Below are 27841 nucleotides of genomic sequence, written 5' to 3'. Positions count from 1 at the left end.
TAAAAAGACACAGATAACTGTCTTTTTACAGGTCTTCTCTTTTAGTTTTCTGGATGTCTGTATTTTAAACTAAAAGCTTTTCACAGAGCTGTACTTAAGCAAGAAGTTGGATGTTTTCTTCCATTCACAGTTTGGACGCCTCAAACTTCAGGCTGTTGCGGTTATTTGAGAAGAGTTGCGTATACCTATATAAAGGAGGCAGAAAATATTCCTTGAGAGGGTGGGGGAGGAAAGTGTCAAACCAAACCAAACCATATCATCCTTTGCCCCACCCTGTCCAGGCTGTGAGACTTGCATAAGATCACTAGACCTTTTTTATCGTGCTTATATACTGCTATTTGGAAGTAGTGTGTCAGTGTGAGTAATGAGATTACAAAGATCCCTCTTTCACAGAGAAACTGATTTTTGAGTTACTTTTTTAATTACTTTTTGGGAGTTTTGATTAATAACATCAGGTTATAATTTGAGAATGTCAGGTTCTCAGATTGAAAGAATTGTCTTGTTATGGTCTGATTCAGGACAAGTCTTCAGGATTTCTGGATTCTGAGCCATGATTGACCATTGATGTAAAGTGTAGTGTGCAGGTAACTCATGAGGGCTTCAGTTACAGCTCTGGTGATAGCATGGTCAGCATCTCTCAGTCAGGTTTTGCATGCTATTGCGACATGTTCTGCTCTGTCTCACGATGCTTCATGAGCGAGCGGGGTGTATATGTATATGTGCTGATGTTCTGCATCTGAATGTAGTAATTTCATCTTTCACAAAGCTAAATGAGGGGTGAGTATTTTCTTTGTCCATGAAGGATAGGTGATCTGTATTTACCATATGCATATATGGCACAGAAAATAAATGAACATGTTTAAATCGCTTAAAAGATTAAAATATATCTATAAGCATCACTAATTTTAACCTGTAATAACTAGTTAATAACTAGTTGAAAAGTTGTAAACTTCTGTTTCATAGCTCACAGAACACATAAAAGCAATGCTTTTTTATGTACTTGTACAACTGTAACTTTTTAATACCATTGTCCTTACACAAGTTGAGTAAGTTCAAATTTGTAGCAAAAGTTGCAGAATAGCTTACATACATCTGTACAGCTAAAAGGGAAGGGAGGTAGACTTCAATTTTAAGAGTCCTTGCATAACTTACTGATAAGTATTTTAACTGTAGAAAACTTGTATGTTGAAGGTAGTAAACTTAATTAATGGCCACACTGGAAATCATAAATGGCTGCTATACTGTTATTAATCTTTTTACAGTTTAAGGCATATTGCTTGGATCTTGATGCAGGTGTTAGAGCTTTCTAAGCAGCCTGTTTTTGGAATGGATTTCTTCTCTGGATTGATTATTGTTGAATCAGTGCGTTTTCTTTGCTCAGCATCCACTCAAGTGTGCTGAAAGATGATGCAGACTTTCTTCCTGTGAATTCCAGTCTCTCAGAAGTAAACCTGGGCCGATTTGAATTTGAGGTGTCTGATTTCTTCATCTTTGGATCGCCACTTGGTTTGGTGCTGGCCATGAGGAGTACTGTTCTGCCAGGCCTGGATGGTAAGCTCTTTCTGGGGTTAGAATACAGGATGTTTAATGACCTCTGTAAACAAAGAGACACATTTAAAAGGAGGTAAATAAAAGAGTCTAATTAAAAACTGGGGAGTGAAGTAAGTTTCTTCTAAAAGATGTGAATGCTAGTGTAGGTTGGTACTGAGGCATGAGGTGGTGAGGTTTGTTCCGGCGATGTCACTGCTCACCCATTTACAGCAGTGTGTCTTTTGCTCTGCTGTTGATTGTAAATTCCATACAACATGAAGCTTATACCTCACCAAGGAGCAGTCCTTGAAAATTACACCAAAAATAGCATCTGTGCTTAGTACAGCATTTCATCTTGTTCGCTTCTGGCTTCATGTGTAAATTTCAACCCCATTAGTGCTGGTTGTGAGCCATTTTTAACTCTGGTAAGAACACAGTGATCAGAGATAAAAAAGGATTTTTATTTTTATTTTTTTAAATATATCTGGATGTTTTTCATTTATTTTAAAGGGATTTAATTTTCAGATTTCAGTGTGTCTTTTGCTTCTGTGCATCATATGAAGTTTGGATAGCAAGGTATCTTCATGGGAAATGATATATTCAGTTATTAGATGAGGGAGAAAAATCCATTGCAGTAATATAAAGAGACAACAATTCAGAACTCCCAGGTTTTTTTTCTTTGTAAGAGTTCAATTTATACACTTTTGAGTAATGTCATTTGGATATCTTTCAATGTTGCATTTAATTGCTGAAATAAATTGGAAAGGAATATGAAATGAACTTTATTTTACTTGCCATAAGTAAAACAAAAAAAGTGTATAGGAGGCTTCAGACATCTCACAGGAATTTTTTATCAAGTTCTGTGGCTTCAGAGGAGAATATTATTAAACTCTCATTTTGCATTTCTTCTGATTGATGTACAGATCATCCTTTCTAGAAAAATCAGCATACAACAGATAGTCTGAGCAGGTTTTGGTTATCCTGCAGCTGGAAACTTGGTAGTTGCCAGTGATAACAATCTAAAATGTTTTACAAAGAGTACTTTGGTGAAATGTTGTTCATGGGCATGCATCACTGCATCTGTTTTAGGCAGTTAACTCAGATACCATGTGAGGAGCAGTCTAGTCTTCATCTATCATCAGTGGATTGCATTTAGATACCCTCTGAATAGCTGTGCCATTTTTCCTTCATAATAGGTTTAGCAAGACTTGAAAAGGTTCCTGCCTGTGCAAATGTGGGCTGAGTATATATTTGGTTGCTGGGGTTTAATGTATTTTGCATATCTGACAATAATGTATTTCAACAGCTTGCATGGGCTGAGTATTATTTGACACTACCAGCAGGATAATTTGGAGAAGCAGGTAGAAGTTTCCCCTTAAATATTAATTGAAAAGGAACGTCTTCCTTTCTTTCCTCTCCCATGTCACAAGTTCCTTGTGGTCTCACATTGTGTCCTAGCTGTTCATGAGGTATGACAGGTCTGAAACCCCATTCTAGTTCTGTTCTGAGCAACTGGAATTTTCTCTTTTTCCAATAGTCCTGTGTCTGTCCCTGTTTGAAATAGATACATGAACATGTGCCTCATCTTTAGAATTAATGTTTTTCTGAAGTTGAACCTCAGTGCTGAAGTATCATAGTATCATAGAATGTCTTGGGTTGGATGGGACTTTAAAATAATCTACTTCCAACCACCCACTAGATCTGGTTGGACAAGGCCCCATTCAGTCTGGCCTCGAACACCTCCAGGGATGGGGCATCCAAAGCTTCTCTAGGCAATCTGTTCCAGTGCCTCACTACCCTTACAGTGAAGAACTTCCTCGTAATATCTAAACTAAATCTATCCCCTTTTAGTTTAAGACCATTCCCCCTTGTCTTATCATTATCTACCTGAGTAAAGAGTCCCTCTCCATCCTTTTAAGTATCTTTGAAAGGTTTTTGCTATGAACAATAAAAGGGTAATTTTCTTACCAATTTAAATAAAAACTTGCTGACACTCTCCTATAGCTTTTACAGAACAGAGATTGCTGCAAAGTACTGCTATGACCTGTATATGGCAACACTGCTTTGACAACTCAGAAGTAGTCTTAGAAGTTGATAACTCGGTTACATCGATATAGTCTACATCAAGATTTTTCCCTGTATGCAATTAATAACAGCAAGCAACAGAATAAATATTCTTAGAGTCCTTCCAGCAACATGGGAAGGACTTCAGAAAATCTGTAAGAATGTAGTGTTCTCTGATATAGGTAGTTCGTTGTGACTGACTGCAGCAGAGAAAGTTGAACAGTGTCAAGTTTTCTCAGTGCGATTTTTCTGATGTACAAATACCTTTACTGCTGCTCTTGAAAATTAGAAAGAACCTAAGTAGTGTGCTTTGATTTAAATTTTTTTTATATCTATGATGGGTACTCTGATAAGAAATGTCATTTAAAATGGATTCCATCAGATCTAATATTCAGTAACACTCTCCATAATGAATTCATCTACCCAGGCTGGCAAGATTCAGAGTGATTAAAGTGTGGTATAGCTCAATGAGAAGGGACTACACTGTCGTATAGATTTTATCCATCTTGTGTGATCACCCTTCTAAGTTATGCTGCAGTGCCCTGTAATCAATCAAAAGAATGCCCTGCTATCTGATTAAGTGGATGGTTGACAAATACCCATTTCCAGTTGCAGCCCCCAAAACTCTGAGAATTTTCATATCTTCAGCAAGAATGTTAAACATTGCTTTGAGTATGACCAGCTTCATTTCTATGCATTAGCTTTCATAAGGTGACTTCAGAAACTGCAATGTCACCTATCTTCTCTGGATCTCCTTTAGATTTCAGTCCTCTATGTGTAACAGGCCTGTTAAACCATTTTGCTGGTAAATATTTGAAGTGCTGAGAGCATCATAGTTGTAATGCTCAGTAACAAATTTACAAGACTTTTGAACTTCTTTTTACTTTGTTACTTCTGTCTTGTTTCTTTGGCTCATCTTCATGTCTGCTGCATGCCTACATCTGAGATTGTGATGTCTCTGTAAAATTCCTTTGCAACAAAATGCTAATTACAGAGGAGATTGTAACTGATTTACATAAATTTCTCATGGCCAGATATGTGCTAGTCTGGAGTTGCAGAAGACCATATTAATCATTTATATATGTATATACTCCTTGAAAATTGTGAAGGTGCAATACTGAACTCTCTTTCTCTGTTTGATTCTCATCCAAGTATGCCAGGTCCGCCCAGCCTGCAGCCAAGTTTACAGTTTCTTTCACTCTGCTGATCCGTCTGCCTGCAGACTTGAACCACTGTTGGAGAAAAGATTTCATCTCCTGCCTCCATTCAGTGTCCCACGGTACCAGAGATACCCACTGGGGGATGGAAGATCTCACCAGTTAGGTACAGTACTTATTTTCCATAGCTCTCTGTATCTATTCTTCTCTTAAGCTTTCTCTCCTTACACAGCTCAAGAGGATTTGAAATACAAATGTGCTTCCATGCTAAAAAGTAGTGATCTGGGGCAGAAAGGTACAGATATATTTAGCAAGTATCAAACCAAAGATCACTGAGAAAAACTGATTCTTGCATGTGAGCTTTTGGGATACTAGCTCTGTTAAATAGTGTTTGGAAAGTGAACCATTGCTTTAGTTGAAGAGTCATTTGCATGCTTCCATGTCTTTGACTGAGTTGATTGATACCATCATTTTGGACTATTTATTTTTACAGTTAGTTGAACTTTGCCTACATATACCAGTTGTTTTAGATGTTGTTTCTCTTGGTTACTTGTAGTAGTTTTATCGCAGATATCTATTAAGACAAATTAAAGCACTAGGAAAATTGTCTTTTGATCTGCTCTTTTGTTGTTAGACTGTTAAATAGTAATGATATTCAGCAACTGATGTTTGAATCCAGGAAAAAAATAAACAGATTGATTGGGGAGGAAATAGAAAGACATGGATTTAAATTAAAAAAAAAAAAAAAAAAAGGAATTGCGCTGTTGTGTTGTAACAATTATGTTTTGACTTTGCGTATAAAAAAATGAGATAGTTGTACAAATGTGCAGTATCCTGACATGCCATATTATGCAAATAAGGAATTTATCAGTGTATGTGTATATGCATACACATTAGATTTATTCTTCTTGCTACACATTCAGACATGAATTCAGGCCTCAGCAGAATATTTCAAAAGGCTTTTCAGGATTTGGAGTTTCATGTTAAAGGCTAATACAGTAAAATGGCAGTGTTTTCTTTTTGTTAGAACTGGGTGAATATAGATCATTGTGAGCCTCTTCTGTGCAGCGTGATACACACACATCCCTTCCTTTTCTCTGCCAAAAGTAGTGTGTATATTGGATGCAAATCGGTCTAAATCTGATTAAACCAATTTTTGAAAAACTACAGCAGATCTTTAATTGTATCATTTCACATCCATAACAATGTCCTATCTAGGAAAAGCTCAGCAGTACTAAGTTCTCAGATAAAAATTTGAAATAGGGCACTTCTATGCAATAGTTGTTCTTTATCATAGCATATAGTTCTTTCTGTTGTAGATGTGTTTAAGGAATAACAATAATTAGTATTCAGATTTAGTATTAGTCTGTAGTTTCAATAATAGTTAAAACTGTAACTGGTAACATTAAAAAACATAACAGACTGCATTAGAACAACACAAATAATTTTATGAAAAAACATGATATTAAAATACTTGGATGTTTTTTTAACTAGGAAATGAGATGGAATAGTCTTCTTAAATTCATTCAAAGACCAGTGTTCATATGAGTAGGTAAGCATTAAAAAGCATGAGAAGAGCAAGACTCATGGTTACACATGAGCTGCTGAGTTGTGTACATCTGTTGTGGGAATCCTACAAATGTTGATGACAAGGACAATATAAAATAGCAGTACTGACATTTGATTTGGAAAACAAACATTCTGGTTCTACAAATGGGATTTATTTTCATTTTTACAACATGAGAGTCTATATTCTCAGTGTTTACTAGAAATCAAGGTTTCATTGGATGGTAGAGAGTCTAGGAGTGGCAGGTTTTTGACAGGATGAACTATCAGATTGTCACCTACTTTTAGCATGAAATGTAACAGCACAGGTTCAATAAAGGATTTGGAACAAATTCTAATGTCCAGAAGAGAGATTAAGACTTTATCCTGAGAGGGTCAATGACTGTTCAAGTATGAATTTACCTGTAGCTGCTTCCTTACTGTCAGCAGTTTTGTTTTGCTGTCTAGTACAGAATTGTTCAACATCTTTATAGTGTCTGCCCTCAGCAAGTACGCTGATGACACAAAGCTGGGTGGAATGACTGGCACACCAGAAGACTGTGCTGCCATTCAGCAAGACCTGGACAGGCTAGAGAGATGGAAGAAACCAAATGAGGTTTAACAAGAGCAAGTGTAGAGTCCTGCATCTGGGAAGGAACAACCACGTGTATCAGTACAGGCTGGGGGATGACCTGCTGGAGAGGAGCTCTGAGGAGAAGGACCTGAGGGTCCTGGTGGACGACAGGTTGACCATGAGCCAGCACTGTGCCCTTGTGGCCAAGAGGGCTAATGGGATCCTGGTGTGCATTAGAAGGAGCATGGCCAGCAGGTCAAGGGAGGTGATCCTCCCCCTCTACTCTGCCCTGGTCAGGCCTCACCTGGAGTACTGTGTCCAGTTCTGGGCTCCCCGGTACAAGAAAGGCAGGGATCTCTTGGAAGGAGTCCAGCAGAGGGCCACAAAGATGATACAGGGCCTGGAGCATCTTCCCTGTGAGGAAAGGCTGAAAGACCTGTGTCTGTTCAGCCTGGAGAAAAGAAGACTGAGAGGGGATCTCATCAATGTGTGTAAATACCTGAGGTGTGGGAGACGGAGGGATTTGGCCAACCTTTTTTCAGTGGTTTGCGGGGACAGGACAAGAAGTAACGGTCACAAGGTAGAGCACAGGAAGTTCCGCACCAACACACGAAAGAATTTCTTCACGGTGAGGGTGACGGAGCACTGGAATAGGCTGCCCAGGGAGGTTGTGGAGTCTCCTTTTCTGGAGATATTCAAGGCCCGTATGGATGCCTGCATGGGCAGCCTGCTCTAAGGAACCTGCTTTGGCAGGGGGGTTGGACCCGATGATCTTTCGAGGTCCCTTCCAACCCCTTCAGTTATGTGATTCTGTGAATACTAAGGAATACCTTAAGAAAAGCCTTAATATAGTCTCACCCACACCAATTTTCTTAACACTGTTAGCTAACTTAACACTATTGCCAAGCCACTGAAAATCCTGCAGATCTGTCTTTTCCTCAGGAATTGACTAAGGAATAGCCAAGCTGTTGGACAGTCCAATCTATGGAATGTGTTCTCTCATCACCCAAGTGTCTGAATTTTCCTACTGCTTAGTTAGGCACAAAATTCTGTCTCTGAAACATATCTCAGGCTATCTGAATACTTCCCTTAGGCTGCTTTTCATGTTGAAAATGTTGTGTTGCTTTATTTTACCAGCTTTGTTGTATTGAAATAAACTCTTCAGATACTATGATTCTTGAAGCGAGACTTTATAAGTGATTCAAGAACAAAGGGTTTATAAGTGATTTGAGAACAAAGGAACTTTTTTGGTTCCTCTAAGGCAGTGTGTCAGAAGATTCTCCTACAAAGCACATAAATCTAGAAACACTGTCTGTTGGACATATTATAAAAAATCTTAAGGTCTAATGATCAGCAGGTATTCCATGGTATGGTTTTGTATTAACTCTGCATATTTAACTATTGCTGTGCTTTACATCTAAGCTATGTTATTTCAATGAATATGAAATCCTCCCATTTAAATGCACAACCTTAGAGATCCTCTTGGAATTAAAGATTCTTAATTCACAAAGGATTAATTCCTGTGACTGCACAGATTTTTTTTTTTTTCCTTTTCTCTGATACCTGGGCTTGTGAAAGCATTTCTCCAAATGGGAGCTTTCATGGTATTAACTGGGAATGGTAGTTTCCTAGTGAAATACAATGAAACCTAATTGCACCAAACTGTATTATTATTGTACACTGCCCAAAACAGCCTTTCCTGGTAACATTTCATGTCATTGCAGGATCTAATTCCCTGTTACTTTTCTTATAAGAACAAATGGTTAATTTTTTTGTTTTGTTTTGTTTGGTTAGTATTTTTTTTGTTTTAAGTGTGAGGGCAAGGTACAAAGTTCAGATTGTGTTACAACACAGAGAAAGCCATGTTGTCTTGACTTTTATTGAACAGCACCTTTCTCAATTTTTGCCTATTCAACATTTAGAATGCTTTTGTGATCCTTTACTTTGTGACAGATCCCTGATTTGCCACCACTCGTGTTTTTGCCACCACTAGCATGTAAGATGTAATTTCTTTTTGCTTTGCTGCTTGTGGCATGGGGAGGGTTAAAAATATTGTCACTGTGTGTTTACTGAAAACACCTGGATTCAACCTACCCTACTTTTTAGACATTTGACATAGCAGAAGGTAGATAATTTTTTTTACTATTTACACTTAATAAAGAGTCCTTGAGCTTCTGTCACATTTCATTTTGCAGCACAATTGAAATAAATGCAAATTTCTTCTCTTGCAAAGTTTTATTTATAAGGAGTATGTAGGATTGCCAAATGGTATGCTTCATTATGGGTAGATAGAAGTCAAGGTCTAAAAGCACTGTATTTCTCTGATAGTATATAGAGAAAATAATGAATTGTTAATTTTGTCTGGAGATGATTACTGAATTGCCTGGCTGTGAGGAAGTTGCTTTGCCTCTTTGTCTGTGATGCAACTATCATAATTACCCGAGCTGAGACTTTGTGAAATGATCTGCCTTTGTTATCAAGCTTGATAAGTAAAAATAGTTAGACTAGTAATAAGAACCTATAATGATAAGTGATAATGGCCTCTAAAGGCTCATAGAGAGCCTTTAGATTAGGTCCTTGGAGCCTTTAACCTCAAATCCTGAGTCATGTGATACTCAGATTCATGAAAAAGATTATTTTTGGAGGGAAGTGTCTATTTCAGTTACTGAATTGGAAGAATAATTAAAATTCTCCTCCTTCACAATTCAACAAAAACCCATCCTCCAGAGACGAAAGCAGACTGCCCTACCTGCTTTACATAAAGCTGATTGAGGAAATATGAGAGAAAGGCATTTTTGGCAGTTTTCTTCCATTTTATTGATTTGGTCTCTTCAAAAGAAGAATGGTTACTCAAAATAAAAGTATTAGGAAATAAACAAAATACAAAGCCCCAGATTCTTAACAAGCGGTTGGTAAGCCAGCTAATAATTTGGAAAAATCAAACAGTGTGTTGGCTGACATGTTTTCTATTTTGTGCAAAGTTATTATTTTTAATTCTCTCTCCATCTGCATTTTTGTGGGAATGAAGAACTGAATCTCAAACTTCTGAAAACTTCTAACAGAGAAGGAAGGATTTACAGTAGTTTCAGTAGAGCAACAACAATTCGGAGGTAGAGAATTTTAAAAGGCACAACAACCCTTTTTACTGAAGTGAAATTTTACCACCAGAGAGGGGAAGCAGAACGTATGTGTCAGAAAACTGCCAACCACAAGCACTTTCTGGAGGCATCTTTTTTTTTAGCTCTCATTTACAGAATTTATTGCACTTTCTGTGGAATTTCCTGTTGATTGCAGTTTGATTCAGGTTACTGGTTCAGATAACAGAGTTGCATCTTCCTTGTTCCTTACTCCATATGTCTGTGGATTCTACTGCTCTATCAGCTCTTCAGTGAGCTGATTTGCTGTGATACTTCAGGTATTCAGGTGGTTTGGAGTTTGTTGTTAGAAAGACTAAGTGCATACTGGTTCAGTGTTTAGAATGACTTAGAATAGAACTTTTACTTCCTTGTACCTCTTGTTTTGCTACAAAGAGCATACAATATCTCCCCATCTTAAGAGGTAGGTTATAAGAAAGCAGCACTGTTTTTAATTTTCAGTTGTCTGTGTTAGAGGTTGTGGTTTGCCTGAGACAAGGGAAATAGTAAGATTGTACTTCTATCTTTTTCACCTTCATTAATCTTTCCTACAGCCACACAAAACTTTCCTTGTGTGGCATCAGAAAGATTCCTTTGAAAGAATGGTTCATTTTTTTAATGAAACTCAAAATACACATTCCCATGGAAAAAATGATGGAATATATTATTTTGAAACTTTATACCAATCATGAAGTGTAAGAATTTAGTTGCTTCTCTGGTTCAATCTGGTCTATCTCCTTGTGTTGTCTCATGCAGTTGAGATATTCAGGCTTATGTCAAAACAAGACAACCTTTCCAGCCATGCCTGCTTTTTGGAAGGGATGAATTTGTAGGGAGCTATGAAGCTATTGCTTTTCATTCAATGCTGGCAAGTTTTAACAGTTCTGATATCTATAGACATTTATACTCCCAGTGTATTTCTGCAAGCAATGATGTTACTGTAAACAACTTTTATGTTTAAATTCTTAAAAAATCCTGTTGTGTTCTCCTCTGTGTGCCATTGAGGTATCCTTTGCACTAAGAGTTGGTAACACTTGAAAAGTTGGAAGAGAAACTTACCCTAGGCCTCCACTATGTAAAGAAATGTAAGACGTAGTCCCTAACCCATGGCCACCTGAAAGATGAGCACAGTGTGATCAGTTGTCTGAATGGGACTGAAAAATGGTCAGGAATAGAGCAATATATCGTCAAGGTCCCTCTGCTTTCTTTTTTATCATGTGCATTGAACTGCTTCCCCTTTTCCCGTTGTTGACTACATTTTAATCTCTCCAAGAGGTTCGTTCTCTGAAAAAACTATAGAGGAGTCAGCTGCTTTTGATGTGCATCCTGTCTCAGAGACCTTGTGGAGCTTCTGCCTTTGCTGGGTACAGCAGGGATGTGCAAGCTACATCGGTAATACTTTTATTTAAATGCACATCTGTTCTTTGAACACCTCAGGAGTGTTGCAGAACACCTCAGGATGAAAGCTTTATTTTGTTTCACTAAGTAGAGGTGTTAAGCATGGCCCATAGCTCATCTGTCAGAGTGGCATGAATAAATGAGAATTCTGTTCCATTTGTGAAGATGTAATGGCCTCTTTCTCAAGTCCTTTCGCTCACCTCAGGAAAACAAGAGGAGTGTCACAGACTCCAAGGGTTGCATAGCTCTTCTTAGAGAGTGACTTTAAAATAGGCAAAGTTGAGTGAGAGGCAGCCTCCCAACAGAACTATGCATTTTGGAAGATCTTAGATGCCATTGCATTTTTATGGCAGTAGGGTATGCTTTCTCCATTTAGTTGTGTTGTCTCGTGCTGCCCTTCTCACTCTGAAGGAGTTTCGTCTGTGGTCATTAAATCTGATGTCGTTAAGGAAAATGATCGTTGGCTTTATATTTTAAAAATATATATTTCAAAAATAATTTCAAAGCCATGTTGTTCATCCCATTGTTTTTTTGTTGGTGGTGGTGGCTGTTTTTTGTTTTGTTTTGTTTTTCATTTCTATGACCTGCAGGTGATGCCATCCAAAACCACAGTGCGCTGTTCCTTGAGAACAGCTCTTTGAATATAACTCTTGCTCAGGAGAGTCCTGAATCTCCAAACACATCTAATCAACCACAAGGAAAAGAGAGAAAGTTGAGCTTGGCCAGCACAAACAGCGAAAACTCAGGGTCAACAGAGAGCTTGCCATCAGCATACTTCACCAACAGTGAGTGAAGCCTGGTGACGTGCGCTGTCTGATATAGCAAATGCCCTTTCCCTATATCCTTTCTGTGGAAAACTTTATTATGAAAAGGAAAATAACTTACTTGAAAATCTGGGGAGAATGAGAACAGCCTAAGTTGCTGTGGTTTTAAGTAACACAATTTAACTTCCTTTTTCTGTTTGTAATAATTTAGATAAAATAGTGGAAGTGAAGTCACAATTCTATATTAAAATGGGACTTGGAAAGAGTTATTAAGGGTTTCATACTAACTTGGGTTTAGAAGCATGGTCCAGGCATGAAGAAATATAGATAGATAAGAATTGTTACTCATAACTATAAGTGCTATAGATCATTATATTCTCCTGTTACAGACTGTAGACACATATCAATAGCGTATTCATTGTTTGGGAAGCATTTGCAACTCTTACTCTGTAACACGATCAGAAACTTAACTGGTCTTTCACTGTACATTTCCTATGGACCAGGAAGCAAAAAGAATCATGGTAAGATAACCTCTGCTTCCCAAAACTTGGAGGGCTGTTTTGACTGCAGACATTTAAGGGATTATGCAGTCAGTGAAAACCGTACATTTGTGTTTGTTTGATGCCTTTAACAGACTCTAAATGTCAGGATTAAAAAAGCAGAAGATTTTATTTTGTTATCTAGCTTAAATATAAAAACAGCAAGAGATTTGCTAAGATATCTTTTAGAAATGTGATACTTTTTTTTTCTTTTGTTTTATTTTGTAGTTACTGCAAAGTGGTGGGGAACAAAACGAATTGATTATGCCTTGTATTGTCCAGATGTACTGACAGCATTTCCAACTGTGGCCCTGCCACATCTCTTCCATGCCAGCTACTGGGAATCAACAGACGTTGTGGCATTCATTTTGAGACAGGTCGTTGATCTCTTTCTTTCTCTCTCTACAGCAAATATCCCTCTCAAAATTAGAGGGAATAAGGAAAAATTAGGAGACTGAAACTGAAGCGTGTAAGAAAAAACAGTTGCTTAGCAGTCTCTCCTATAACTGTACTAGTGTATTTACAGGCATTGTGTGCATTGTCTCAGAAATGATTTCTGAGGCATATGATGAGTCTCTTGTACCTACTGTTCCAGTATTTAGACAGCAGCTGTGAGTGACCTAGAGTTAACCGTGTTCTGATCTCTAGAGAAAGTCATGAAGCTGAGAAATCTCACCTGGGTTGAAAAAAATTTAGTGGATTTGAATGTGACCTGCAGGATAAGTGGCCAAGAAACCAAGGTCCCTCCCATAGAAGCTAGGTACAAGCACTTTAATTTGTATTAACTCAGGAATCAGTGTATTTTTTACATCCAGTGAATGATGAAATTATGTTTTTAATTGATGAAATTCTAAGGCTTCTTCAGCCGCTCACTGTCCTTTCAAAGCATCCTTTGGTATATCTAATTCCATTTGAAATGTAATAAACTTTGTTTATAACTAGTGTCACCAAAATCAATGCAAAATAAAAGCTGTTTATGGGTTTTTCTTGAAACAGAACAGCCTCCAGAACAGGAATTTTATTTGTTGTTCATCCCAAAGTAGAGAAGTTTCTTCTGGAAGTGTCAGGATGCAGATACCTGTTTTATTCTCCTGAAGAGTCTTAGATATTTGCATGTGGATGTTTCTGCTCTCCTTTGCAGCTTTCTTAAAGCTCTTGTAATCTCTTTCTCTCGGGATTTTTTTTAACCTTGAGTCCATCAGAACATTCTTACATATCACCTTTCAAATGCCTCCCTAAGCGTATTGCTGATACTTTTCTGTCAGCAATCATTCCTGCTTTATTCTTGCTTTCTGTTCATCCATATTAAGTTGCAGTGTTTTGTCTTATCTAGCCTTATATGTGCATTCACACATTTGGAACGTTCCTCTAAAGCAATATGTGAGTTTATAACACTACATAAAGGACTGGTTAATTTCAGCAAATGATGGACATTCTGTCTTGCTACCTGTTAAGGTTAAGGGTAGTGACTCATAAATGCCCTATAGGCATATATTTCCTATATATGCCCCCTGGTGAATGGAATTTATGACAGTTTTTTTAAAAAACACACTGGCCTCCCAGCCTTGCTCTGATCTGTTGCAAGCCAATTGCTTTTCTGTGGCTGAATGCAACAGAATTTTACTCGATGGACACATCAGACAGCTTTCAAAAGGATTTCAGGCCACCATTCCAGATGGCACCAGGGTTGGAAAACTTCAGCATAGAAAGCCAACTATCCAACTTGATTCATTTTCGGCTAGCATGTGAAAGATAGAGACAAGCGATTTCTCATTCAAACTGAACTAGCCTCAAGCTGTCCCTGGTCCCGTTATGGAAGCTGCAAGCCATGTCTTGCTGAAATTTGTGGGTTGGCTCTAATATATGAGTTGAACACGCAAATTTGTTGGTTAAGTGTGTGATATTTAGGTCATAAGGAAATGTAGCTTGCATGATGTGACAGGCTTTTGCATGTTCACAAACTATAGTCCTTTTACCTTCAGATTAAACCATGTCACCAGCCACAAGCCAAATCCCGTTCCTGTTCCCTACTGCAGTGGTGAGTAATAGCCAGAAGGCAATAGGAAACATTGTCTGGGCCTATGAATAGAAAATCGTTACAGATAGAGTCAGGAATCTGACCTCTGCTCAATAAAGGGCATTAACAAGTACTTCCACGGTCTTAAGGAGCCTTACTGACTTTGCAGACAATGAGGAGTGTCTCTTGTATCATCCTAATGTTTGTGTGGTTCAGGGAAGGATTTGAATGTAAAAAAATGTGCATGCTGTGGTGTGAATGGAAAAGCTGTTTAATAAGGACCTGAGCTTAATCATATAGACAAATAAAATGCTTTCACTCTTTTGGCCAGTGCTTAACGTGAACATATGGTCTGCGCATCTTTCTGCTCTGCTTGTGCTATCCGCTCTGCAGTGTCATTCAGCAGGGGCAGCAGTGTACTCCTTTCCTTGCCAATTACAGGACTCTCCAAGCAACACATGGCTTATAAAAACATTAATATCATTTCAGGTGATGAGGTATGAAAATGTAAATTTCAAGGAGAACAACAGCCTGGATCCAGCAACACTAAGCCCTTCTAATCCACGAGAAAAATGGCTCCGTAAAAGGACACATGTCAAATTGAGAGTAAGTATAAATCTGAATATCCATGGTAGCTATAGAAATTGGGTTTGGCAGCAATTTAAATGGAGTCTAATCTCCTAAATTGTGAATTTTACATAACTTAAAGCTGTTAACATAGTCCAGAGACAAATAAATTAACAGTTAGGAAATAGGAACAATTTATTCTTGGTTTATCATTACACATTGGGAGAAAGTGTATTTCTTTCTTTAAATAACTGAAGGGCCTTACATTTCAGTTAAGCAAAGAGGTTGTTCTTCTATTTTCTTGTACGATAAATGAATCTATGACCCAAGAAAACATATTTTCTTTCTTTAGATGCCACTTCAATTATAAGTATCAAATAAAGGCTTAAATAACAAATAAATAAAATACATGACTTGAGAAATTTCTTTCGGATATCACTGAAATCCTGACCTTTTTGCCTTAGCAAAATTACACTGTTAATTTTTAGACAGTTTTTTAACAAGTTTTGAATGCTGATATAAGTGCTGATAAGGATTTGTTGTGCTCCAGAGCATAAGTGCATACCAGGTTAAATATGACAATCAATCAGTAAAAGCTTGTGTCCAATCTATGCTGAAAATGTATTCTCAGTTTGAAAGATGTGCCAAGTTGCAGATACTCTTCCCATTCATCAGTTAAAAGTTTCTTGGGGGAGGATTGCTTGTTTTTCAGTGTGAAAAATTTGAGCTACTGAAAATAAGTGAAAGTGCCTCATAAAAATGAATGTTTTGCATGTAATTGTGTGGATCTATGGCACCACTTGTTCTGAAAGGTAATTGGCATTTCCTTTAAAAGTACTCTCTTTGGTCATTTTGGGTGTCCTCAACAGAACCTCTATTCAGGAATGCACCATTAATGGAATCTTGGCCATTCCTGAAAGCCCAGTTTTGACAGGTACTCTAAGGTGCACTGGGATGTACCTCAAACACACTGTCTTGGACTGTGTTTCTGTCTTACTGTTCATAACAACATAATAGAGACAATAGCCTTACTATAAAAGCAAACTGTACCCTTCCCACCTTTTGCTCTCATTTCAGAATGTGACTGCTAATCATCGAGCTAATGACATCATTGCAGTAGAAGATGGTCCTCAGGTACTAGTTGGGCGCTTTATGTATGGGCCTCTGGACATGGTAGCTTTAACAGGTGAAAAGGTAAAATCTGTTTCCTGTTTCCTTATTTTTCTAAAATAAGTGTTTACTAGAAATAGTTGTTGAATGTAATGCACATGTAGTTCATAGTACCAAAGAAAGTCTTACAGTGAGAGGGATTACGTCACTAGTCTGCCATCACTTCAGCAAAAATATGATGTAAGCACACTCTCTGGATAGCTGACATTTTTCCCAGCTATCATCATTTTTACGTGATGTTGGCCATCTCCTCTTGTTACTGAAAAGCATGCTGGGTAGCCATTTCTGAACCCATCCTGTGTTTACACCACCTACTGCAGAAAATTAGCTTGTTGAGGAAGGACAAAAAAATAATTTATTAACAGTTGGCAAATCACTAGAAGAAAAATGTACATCTTCCTTTCAAGGTAAGACAAGTAGATAAAGGAATAGTGATGCTGTAGGTTAGGTTGCTATTGTTTCTCATACATGGAAGAGTAAAGATCAGTTGTAGAATTGAAGAAGTAATGTGCCATGGTTGGAACCATCTGTGCTCCTAGCGCTGCCTGCAGCAGCCAGGCTTAAAACTAGCAAAGCCAAACATTAAGTGAACTCTTTGTTCATATTCAGTAGACTGTAAGAGCTTTTATGGAAATTAGCAGAGCATTGTTGCTGAACTGAGGGTAAAAATGAAGCTTGGAGACTTCGCTTTGCTTGTTTTGTGCCCATGCTGCTAAGGTGATGCATTAACCTCGTGCTGGGTTGAGCATTCAGCTTCCTGCTTTTCAACATTGGGCAGTCTACTTTTAGAGCAATCTGCACTTAAATAATGACTCTGATAACAGCTTTATGTATGGTAAATCTCCTTTGTTCTCCATCTCCTTTTGCACTGTTTAGGAAACTGGCTATGGAAAGACTTCTGCCTACCTTTTTTCATGTTACTAAGCAGGAAGTGGTATTTCAGGTAGAAAAACCTAAGGATTGTGTTGCCATGCATTAGAGATGATCCTCTCACTGTTGCAAATGTACTCAGGCTCCTGGCTTCAAAATATTGGAGTTAAGATGTTGGCTGAGTTACATATAAGCTAGATATATTGCACTCAGCCAGAGTAAAGCTCTTGCTTTTGAGATCAGCATTTACATTCTCACTCTCTGCCTACATCACAATGAAATTATTGCACTCTTCTTGGTATGTTAAATTTTCAGAGGTAATTGGAAAAAAAAAACTTTAGTGAAAGACAGGAATCTTTCGAAATTGTGTTATAGAATGCATTTGGAAGCCTTGACCAGTGTCTTTGAGTTGATAGTCTAGACTGCATCATTCAACTGAATTGCTTCCATCCCTAGCAGAGACCTCACTGTAAAATGTTTTCCATTCAGCCTCAACTATAGAGATCTTGAGTGATACCTGTCTGAAAGATGGTTCATGTGACAAAGAACTCTTCTACAGTCACAAAAAGCTATGTCAGCTGCTGCTGTGTGTTGGCTTGAAATACAGCATACAATATCCCGTACCTCTGTCACTGCTGGGCTTCATCAGTTAACTCCACACGACTTAAGTGATGTGCTGCTTCTAAGATTCTATTGCAGTATTCAGCATGCCTTGTACTGGTACAAATTGAACTATCATCATGGGTAATGGTTATACTTCTAAGACAATCACTGCTTCACTCTTATCCTGTTGTTTTGTTGTTGTGTTGTTGTTTGGCTGTTCTGTTTTAAAAAACACCTTAAAGCATCCCCATCACTTGAGTGACTTAAGTTGAAGAAAAGCACTGATGAAACCTCTTTAGGGAAAAAAAAATCTTGATAATTTGAGATGTGTAGGCTTTTTGTTTGAAAGCAATGTTATGATTTGAGAAAGATTTCATCTTTTAATAACCAGCTGATTTTTTTCCCTTTTGTAGGTTTAGTATGCAAAAACTTAATACACACACGCAAGCTGAAATGATCTTTTTTCTAGTTTGATGTTCCTCCTAAAGTCCTGAGCTCTATATGCTCTTGACATTGGCAATGCTAAGATGGGTGCTTTAAATGGTCAAAGCAACAGTAAACTCTTGTACTGTGTGTTAGGAAACATTTCTAATTGAGAGGATCCTCTATGAAGTTTTTATTGAGTTTTAAGGTTCCTTGAAACTTTGTTAGCTTTTGGTACAAGACACAATTGGAGATACTAATGGGATGTAGGCTTGGCAGGTCTTGTGTGATAGTAGGCACCCTCTGTGTACCTGTTGTATTGTTTTCGCAGGTTGATATCTTCATAATGACTGAGCCATCTTCGGGTAGATGGGTGTACTTTGACACAGAGATATCCAACAGCAGTGGCCGGATATCTTACAGCATACCCAAACAAAAGAGATTGAGAGTTGGTGTGTATCCCATCAAAATGGTGGTCAGGTAATAACTCTAAGCTGGAACTGCAGGTGTGATGGGCTCTTGTGATCAGGAAGACATCGACATGTACAAGATTGAAGTGTGTATGGAGGGGAAATTTGGTCAGTTCTATATTAAACAACAGATTTCTGTGTGGCTTTAGGCAGATAATTTAATTTCTTTGTGCTTCAGCTGTCCAGTGACAAATTTAATTATTTTTCTTGGTTTTCTTGCTGTGTTATCAGTTTAGATTTGAAACAGTGGTCATCTGTTTACTGGCCAGCTTACAGGTGTCCTGCCCAATGGGTCTTACCTATCCTTCCTGCAACACAAAACTTCAACATAATTCAATTTAGTGCAAAATAAGATGACTGGATGACTATTCAGTTTTCTTATGGCAAGAGTGTATGATTTGGTTTATTTCAGAGCTTCTTCATTGGAGAAAAGATTGCTGAAGGGTATGGCTTCATGTTCTTCAAGCCAATAAGAAGCTTTTATTGTTGAAATTAACAGTAGAGGATGTACTGTCTTATTCTCAGCCAGCAATGTGTGTGTTGATAGCAGGCTAATTGAAAGAGTCGCTTTAATTCTGTACGTAAGAATGTTTATTCTAAACTGGGGGGAAAAGAAAGTATCTCAGAGTAACGTTTTATTGAAGTCAACTCCCCTGGTTTTCCTGTATTTGAAAAAAATACTGTGTTGTCATGTATAAAAAGTGAAAATGTATGAAGTAAGATTTGTTGGCATAGGTGCAAGACTAGGGTAGCTGTGCTTTTAAAAATTTTGATGTTTAATTCCTGTGCTGGATTAAAATAAATAAATAAATGACATTAATTTAGCATTGCACTTAGAATTAAATCACATACCCAAGTAGAAAATAGTTTTACAGTTTTCTTTGAGCCTCTACTTTGGAGGCACAATCAGAGTGATGAATTCAGTTGAAACTGAATGTGACATTATCCACCCATTAATCAAGTCCAAAGTCAATTTTCAGTCTTGTGTAGTGCTAATGGAGGAAGAAATATTTTACTTCAGTGTTGTATAACAAACCATCAATTTATGAAAAGACAGTTACATGAACATAAATTAAGGTGTACAGGGAAGCTAAGTACCCATGGGCATTTAGACTGCAGGAATGAGTTTCAAACAGGAATCAGAGTTGTCCTGTCTTTGCCTGTTAAGCTGTAATGTAATTTGCACATATTTTAAGAATCTTCATCATCATATATAAATTTCTATATCATACAGTGATCATCTTTTTAAAGGAAGGACAATGTGGTCTTCAGATCACATTTTTTTAAGGACCATGATATCGTGGAATAATAAGACTTCGGATCACTTTGTGCTTTATTAGAGTCCAGACCTCTTGGGGAGGTCGTCATGAACAGAAGGTGGCATGGCATCTCGCATATAGAATCATAGAATCATAGAATATCCTGAATTGGAAGGGACCCTTAAGGATCATCAAGTATATGAAAAGCCATCTGCAATTGCATTTTTCTTTTGGCTTGGTTCTGTTTAGGGGTAGGTTATTTTGGTTTGCTTTACTTTTCTGGATTGGCATTTCTATTGTTATTTGAAATGATAGAGAGATGGCTAATGCTAACATTATTCTATTGGTTATTTAGTGGAGAAAAGCTGATAGTCATAAGCAGAAAGATGCCAATAAATAAAAGGTACTTATCAGTTCTTCCCTTGTAATTTCTGAGAATTTGCCAGTAATTGTAGACTGTTGGAAAAAAAAAAAAAAAAAAAAAAAAAAAAAAAAAAAAAAGCTAATTTCTGCCAGAGGAGGTTTAGGTTGAATATTAGGAAGAACTTTACCAAAAGGGTTGTTAGGCATTGGAATGGGCTGCCCAGGGAAGTGGTTGAGTCACCATCCCTGGAGGTCTTTAAAAGACATTTAGATGTAGAGCTCAGTGATCTGATTTAGTGGATGACTTGTTAGCATTAGGACAGAGGTTGGAGTAGGTGATCTTGGAGGTCTTTTTCAACCTAGATGATTCTGTGTGCGATGTAGATCCACAGAGAATTCGCATATTATCTATGTGTATATGTAGACAGATAGCATCCAAAGTTTGAGTTCTTAAGTTTTTTGGTGCTTTTTTTTTTTTATGAATTGTTATATGTATTTGTACAAATGCGATTTCTTATTAACATCAGCTTCCAAATTTCATTTTGGAAAGCAATTTCCTAAAAGCTTAGGTTTTAATTGCCCCACATAGGACTGAAATCGGAATACCTACTTGATAGAGATATTTGAAACCGCAGATCTAGACAGTCCTTAACTAGAATGTGCAGAAAATATTCTCACACTATGGTTGTAAAAAGTATTTATTCCTTTGGCTCTCCAGAGGGGACCAGAGCAGTGCCACAAGCTATCTGACTGTGCTTCCCCGAGGAATGGAATGTGTTGTGTTCAGCATTGATGGTTCATTTGCAGCAAGTGTTTCAATTATGGGAAGTGATCCCAAAGTCCGAGCTGGGGCTGTTGATGTTGTCAGGTAAGTGAAGTTTTCATGCTTCGCTTTCTCAATCTCTGACTTTTCTGTTTGAACACAATAGGGGGGAATGGAACAGAATATATAATTTTTTAAACTAAGGATGCAAAAATTCTTTAAAGGCTAGAATGCTTTGCAGGTATATTTCTGCATTTGCTTGGACAACAGGCCTGCCTGATTTTCAGAGGAATCTTAGAATGCTATGGTTTACTTGGAAATTTGTAGTTTAAGTTGGATAAAGATTGAAAATTGCATATTCAAATGAACATGGTGTTAAAGTGCAAGTAATTAATTAATAAAGATTCCAATTGTTACTGTGGTTAGCAAAGAGTGTATTTTGTGTTTCACTAACTTCAAGTAAGGACATACTTCTGCTCTAGAAATACCAAGCGCCATGAGCATAGGAGAGTTTTATGGATGAAAAGTTAGAATGCTTTTAATTCATTCTTGCAAGTCTGTTAACACTGCACAGGGTGAGGAAGTACAACTCACATTTTGGAATGCAGAGATGCCAGTTTTCAAGAATTTTCCATTTCCTTCATTTAAAATGACAGAATCTCGCAATACATTTCAAAGGTAGGAGGACTTGAGGTACAGCAAAGGGACTATTCTAAATCCATTTTTAAATAGCTATTATGTTTTACATAACTTATGGTATGAGACTATCACTTGCTTTATTCTATCTCCCTCAAGATGTAGATATAATTGCATAATTTTTCACTAGGAGCAGACAGGGTGCTTTCTATCTGTTGAAGGGTCATGTCTGATTTCTAACTGGGTCCATGCTGAGCAAAGAAATACTAACCTGTCTTTTGGGCATTATTTCTTTTTCTGCATCTATGTAATTTATCTGTTGTTTCTGACAGACATTGGCAGGACCTGGGGTATCTGATTATCTATATTACTGGCCGTCCAGATATGCAAAAGCAGCGTGTGGTTTCATGGTTGTCTCAACACAACTTCCCACAAGGAATGATCTTCTTCTCTGATGGACTCGTTCATGACCCACTGCGACAAAAGACTATTTTTCTACGGAATCTCATGCAAGAGGTACTAGAAAGAAGTTTATATTCCTGAAACCTTTTTCTAGAGGATGTAATTGACTGAACAGTAAATCCTATTGGCCATTATAAAGTATTTTTGCCATTCCTCCTTTCTTTTCTTACTTTTCAAAGAATAGGAAATGCTAAATAAAATATCCAAAAGTACCTCCTGGCATATGGTATTACAAATAAATCGATGAACTACTTATTCTTTTCTCTCTGCATATTTGTAATTCTGCTGGCATGCAGGCAAACAGCTTTAGCTGTGTGTGGTTTACAGCATTTGTTAACAGTGAGTTTGCCTGTTTCTTCGATGCAAAACAAGTGCCATCCTTGTAGTGCATGCTGTTCAATAATCAGAGCATTAACTTTGGAAGTAATATTATTTTTTTCAGTGCCACATCAAAATCTGTGCTGCATATGGTTCCATGAAAGATATTTCTGTTTACAATGTCTTGGCTCTGTCGCCATCACAGATCTACATAGTTGGACGTTCAACAAAGAAATACCAGGCACAGTGTCAAGTAAGTAATTGTTGCTGCTCAACCAGGAAGTCCTTGGGAGGAGTAAGGAAATGCATGTGCGTGAATGTATGCACGCACGCACGTGCACACACACGCAAGATAAAGAGCAGGGACAGTCTTTCAGAGAAAGAAGGGCAGTTTTGGTCTCAGATGAGGCATTTTCTGGCTGAGTGAATCATAAAGAGAATTGAATGGTCACAGGTTGTACCTGCAAGTACATGTGTTGCATATTGCTGAACAAAAAAATCGAACAATTCACTGAAATTAAAAAGGAGAGGAGACATATTAAGTCTTTTATATATATATAACTAAATTGCCAAAGATAGGAAATGAACTCCTCATAGAGCTCATAGGTTGAGGCAGCAGTAATTTGTCACTCTCTTTCCTTCCTGTTTCAGTTCCTCAGTGAGGGTTATGCAGCCCACTTGGCTTCACTGGAGTTCAGTCTTCATTCACGACCCAAAAAGAACAACTCTCGGATGATCTTGAGAAAAGGCAGCTTTGGCCTTCACTCCCAACCTGAGTTTTTGCGCAAGAGAAACCATCTCCGCAGGACTATGTCTGTGCAGCAGCCTGACCCACCTTCTTCAAACCCTAAACCAGAGCGTGCCCAAAGCCAGCCCGAATCAGACAAAGATCATGACAGACATTTGCCCTCCATTGCTTGGGTTAAAGGTGGAGTTCACAAGTTTGAATCTGTCCCCTAGGAAGCCGGGGGATGTTGATCTTGGATGCCACCCCCTTAAACTTGTAATCATGCCTCAAAGATAATATTTAGGCAGCTTCAAACTAGAAAATGTAGAGAGGAACCTGTACCTTGGAGTTGTTCCTGCTCTAGAAAATGCCTTCTTATACCAACCAGGGAACTTGCAGTTTGTTCCTCTTGACATGTTTATTGGGAAATTTTAAAACAATCTAAAACTATCGCCAAGTGCTTAAAACATCAAAGCAACAGGAAAAAAAAAAAATTATCTTTGGTTATTTTGTACAATAGATACAATAAAATGTGCAATAAGAGAAAAAGCTGCAACAAGCTGTTTTTTATTCAAAAGAAGGATTGTGGTAGCAGCTGACTAGCTGCACCCAAAGCAGTATAAACAGTAGGTCCCATGGGTTACAGGGAAAGTTTGCACTTTAAACATTAGTTTTATCTGCTGCCACTTCACTTTCGATAAAGAGATACATTTGCAAGGAAAGAGGAAGAGGGAATACAATAATGGGTAATCAGAATTTGTACAGCAAGATGCTTGTTGGGTGCCTTTAACCCAAGATATCCTTTCAGCTTACATTGTTGGTCAACGGACTCAGATATAGGCACTCATGTTGTCTGAAGTGCTGTACATCAAGTAATTTGGAGAACTCCACCTATGAACCAAATCATAAATGCTTCGTGTTAGAAATAAATGTCTCTGCCACGGTTTGAAGTAGTTAGTGTTGCTGTGTACAAAGTGCTGTGCAAGTGTACAAAAATCACATTGTTTTGTTGAACTTGGTGACTGTGCAAAATGTATTAACTACTGTGAGTAAGGAGATGTCTCTGACCATCTAAGTCTGAAACAGATCCTAAGATGGTAACCTAAAGGTAACTTTTTTACTAATGGATCTGCAGACTTCAGAGCAATCAATTTTTGCATTATTTTAACAAGAAACTTTAAGCTGGAGGAGGAAAAAGTGATAAATGCTAATGGAATTCCTGGGAGTAAATTATTTACCTTCTCATGCTTTACAGCAACTACTGTGCTAAGACAATCTGTAGCAGTCAGAATTACAGCCTATGAGCTTCAAAGAATGGAGACGACAAATTACAGGTGCCAAGTAGACATTTTCCTACTGATTTAAATTTATCTCGGATCTCTCAATTAACGTATTAAAAGTAAAAATGTGTGAAGTTTTCTCTAGGTGATAATATTTCTAAACTAAACATTTTAATTAGTTTAACGTAGCTGCAGTTTGCAGCTTCTTTATGCAAATATTTCCACCAAACTATAAATTCACCAAGCGAACTTCCATGATAGAACTGATGCATGTTTCAAAACCTGCAACGAAGTTGCTAGTGCACAATTATTTTTTTTTTCTTCAAAAATTAAAACTCCAGACTGTTGACCCTGAGAAAACTGGAAGTCAGTAGGGGGATTTGGTTTCTCCCCAGCACATGCACTTTTGTGGAGTTGCAGGTTGTCATCCCCACCCTTTTACTTTCAGGTTTTCCTAATCTATAGCTGGAACAGAAAGAAGTCTGTTGATTAATGATTTCAAAGTCACTGTGTAAAACAATAATGGAATAGAAAAGTATTCTGATGGTGCAGAAGGAAACCCAGTAACTTCCTGTTAACATAAAAGTTTCAGTGTGTTTTTTGAAGGGCCTAGTAATGTGGCTTTTGTCCTAAAAGGCAGCAAAATAGCTTATAAATGAAAGTTGGGGGTTTTGTTTGTGTCTATCTTTCCTGGTTTTAAGCTTATCACTTACCAAGATTGTCAGTTACCTATTTCAAACTTCCTGAAAGATTTCTGGCACATCAGAAAGTTGTTCTTTTATAATGCTTCATTTAAGGGAAGGAGTAATGTTTGCTGAAGATTTAGGAAAGCTATGAGAAGTTTGGTAGCTCACATTCATTAGGTAACTGCAATACACAAGGGCTGGGGTTGTTTTGCTCTGTTGGCAAGTCAGCCAGCTACAAAAGCTAAATGAAAGATCTCCAGAAACTACACTGAAGCAGTCTTTAGGTTTACAAATGCTTTCCCAGTAGTGTCACACCTAGCTCTTTAACCCAAATTTAGAGTAGTTTTCAGTGTTCTTTCTTGACCCAATGTGCAAATTTGTAAGCTCTTTTTTTTTTTTTTTTAAACAATGGCTGTTTATTCAATTAAAAAAATGTATCTGAGTACACTGGTGCGCTTCAAACAGATTCTTGCTTGACTAAAGTATGCCTATTTAGTTTTGTGGCATGGTTTATATCTATTTCTGCATAAAATTTTGTTAAGTGTAAAATTGACATGGCATTAACTATTCCTCTTGTTCCTTGGGGTTCATGAAAGCTGCCATTTTGATTTGTTTGGAGGAAAATAGTCTTCATTCTTACAGATTGCTTCTCCTGAGCCTCTACTACTTAGGGAAGTCATTTCTAAACAAAGGTAAAACTTCTCACTGCTTATGTAGAAGAGCAGCTACCAGTAAACCACAGAGAAAGACATTTGACGCACCTTAATCTAATATTAAAATCCAGTGACATTTATCTTGAAGGTCCACCATTCTGCAAAATATCCTGTTTGCCTTTCTTAGTGAACAAGTTCTCCTATTTACACATTACAGGCTTTAGGCCAGCGAATGGCTATGAATGTAAGCAAATACACAATAGTTATTTCATGTATTTCACATGTATTTAATGTATTTCACAGCATAAATTTAGAAAGAAAAAGTGAAATTTGTCCTTTTGTATTGTTTAATTTCGTATATTTGGTACAAACATTAAGCATTTTTTATTATACCTGAAAACAACAGGTATTTTTAGCTTTAGAAATCTGTAACTGCAACAATTGTTACTGAGCTTTTGAGGGAAAACTGATTTTCCCCATTTTTTTCCCCTTTCACAAGAGAGAAGGTAAGTATGTTATGAAAGTGCTAGACAGTTCAAGTGTGGGCCATTTTATAATAATTTAATTGTTTTAATAACGAAGCGATTATACAATATAGTTTCAATTTTTTCTGATTAGAACTTGAAATTTGGGATCTAAAATCAGGACTTCTGCGTTGAATTGTTCATTTCAGGCACACAGGGGAGAAAGTTGCATTCTTCATCCTCATCTGGAGCTGTCTCAGGATAGAAGTCTCTAAACACAAAAATTTCCAACTTACCTCCTCAGCTTCTGTAAGAGCAATGATTCCTCCTTGTCTTTGTTCATAGTTTCAGCAGAAATTGTAGTTTTCACAAGGTAATTTCACTTCAGTGCTGTTTAATCACTCAAGTGTAACTATAGGTTTCTACTAATGATCCTAGATTCAGTCCCCCATTAAAAAAAAAAAAAAAAAAAAGGCAATAATACATTTTTCTGGATGAAAAGAGCTCCTTCTTTTTCAGAACTAGGAAAGGGCCTGGACCAGCTAGAATCCTGTGCCATGGACTCTGGAATTGAAGGTCAGGTGTTGGTATTTCTCTTTCCCTCATTTTATACCAAGTCCAAGGTAAGGGGTTGATAGTTTATCCTCTATTTGTATTTATCCCAATAAGCTACCTTTGAAACTGGCTATCATTGTCTGGGGAGGGTGGAGGTGGTGGAAATACAAAACAGCTCTGGCAGATAAGTTCCTATTTGTAAAATTGTACAGAACTTAGGGGGGAGAGGGAGGGCACAAAATAGAGAGGCAAGATTACCATGACCTGCTGGGATATGGGGTACCAGAGATCATAACACTAAACCATAATTTAAAAATCACAACTTCTATGGACAAAGTTATTCTGCAAGGACTGATGTAGGACCCAGAATGGCAGGCTTCTCACAGAACCCCAAGCCTTCTGTATAAACTTTTCTATTTGTGGGGAAGGGAAAGAGGCAGTCCTCTTATAACTGAATTCCTAAAAGGAAACAAAGTTGTACATGTTCTTTCAGTCTAGTTTTATGAAGCATTTACTTTCAGATATTATTTGTCAGTGAGAAGGTTCTATCTGGTGACAAATGTTTATATTTCTTATGGCTGCCTTGTAAAGATTCAAAAATGCACAATAATGAATTTCTTAATATGAAATAAGGAGTAAGATTTCTACAACTGGTATAGATTTTGATGTGTGCTGGTTTTTAAAATCTTATATTAGTCACTAAAATAAAACCTTCCTTGTCTTTAAGCCAGTAGTGTCCCAGACTGTTTTTATTCATGGTGGTAGTACAGAAACTGTTTAATATTGTTGACTATCTGAAATAAAGACATAGATCTCTGAACAGACATCGACCTGTGACCTTCAATCCTCC

General features: G+C 37.5%; 1 protein-coding gene across 6 annotated transcripts in view; it reads left to right on the top strand.

Annotated features, from left to right (window-relative positions):
• PITPNM3 (PITPNM family member 3) overlaps positions 1-27717 on the top strand; it is an 80860-nt gene extending 53143 nt beyond the window's left edge. For 4 of the 6 annotated variants that reach the window (XM_068656128.1, XM_068656130.1, XM_068656126.1 and 1 more), the window contains 11 exons: positions 1382-1551; positions 4747-4917; positions 11993-12187; positions 12934-13082; positions 15212-15328; positions 16367-16483; positions 18687-18835; positions 21166-21315; positions 22179-22362; positions 22751-22879; positions 23278-27717. In XM_068656128.1, coding sequence (XP_068512229.1) covers positions 1382-1551; positions 4747-4917; positions 11993-12187; positions 12934-13082; positions 15212-15328; positions 16367-16483; positions 18687-18835; positions 21166-21315; positions 22179-22362; positions 22751-22879; positions 23278-23586 — 1840 coding nt within the window. In that variant the 3' untranslated portion in view covers positions 23587-27717. The remainder of the gene's footprint in view (positions 1-1381; positions 1552-4746; positions 4918-11992; positions 12188-12933; positions 13083-15211; positions 15329-16366; positions 16484-18686; positions 18836-21165; positions 21316-22178; positions 22363-22750; positions 22880-23277) is intronic. The other 2 variants (XM_068656127.1, XM_068656131.1) reach the window with 2 other exon arrangements.
• The last annotated feature ends 124 nt before the right edge of the window (positions 27718-27841 follow it).

The sequence above is a fragment of the Anas acuta genome, chromosome 19, assembly GCF_963932015.1.
Source record: "Anas acuta chromosome 19, bAnaAcu1.1, whole genome shotgun sequence".
Classification (NCBI taxonomy): Eukaryota; Metazoa; Chordata; class Aves; order Anseriformes; family Anatidae; genus Anas; species Anas acuta.
This window is presented reverse-complemented; position numbering and strand designations above follow the sequence as displayed.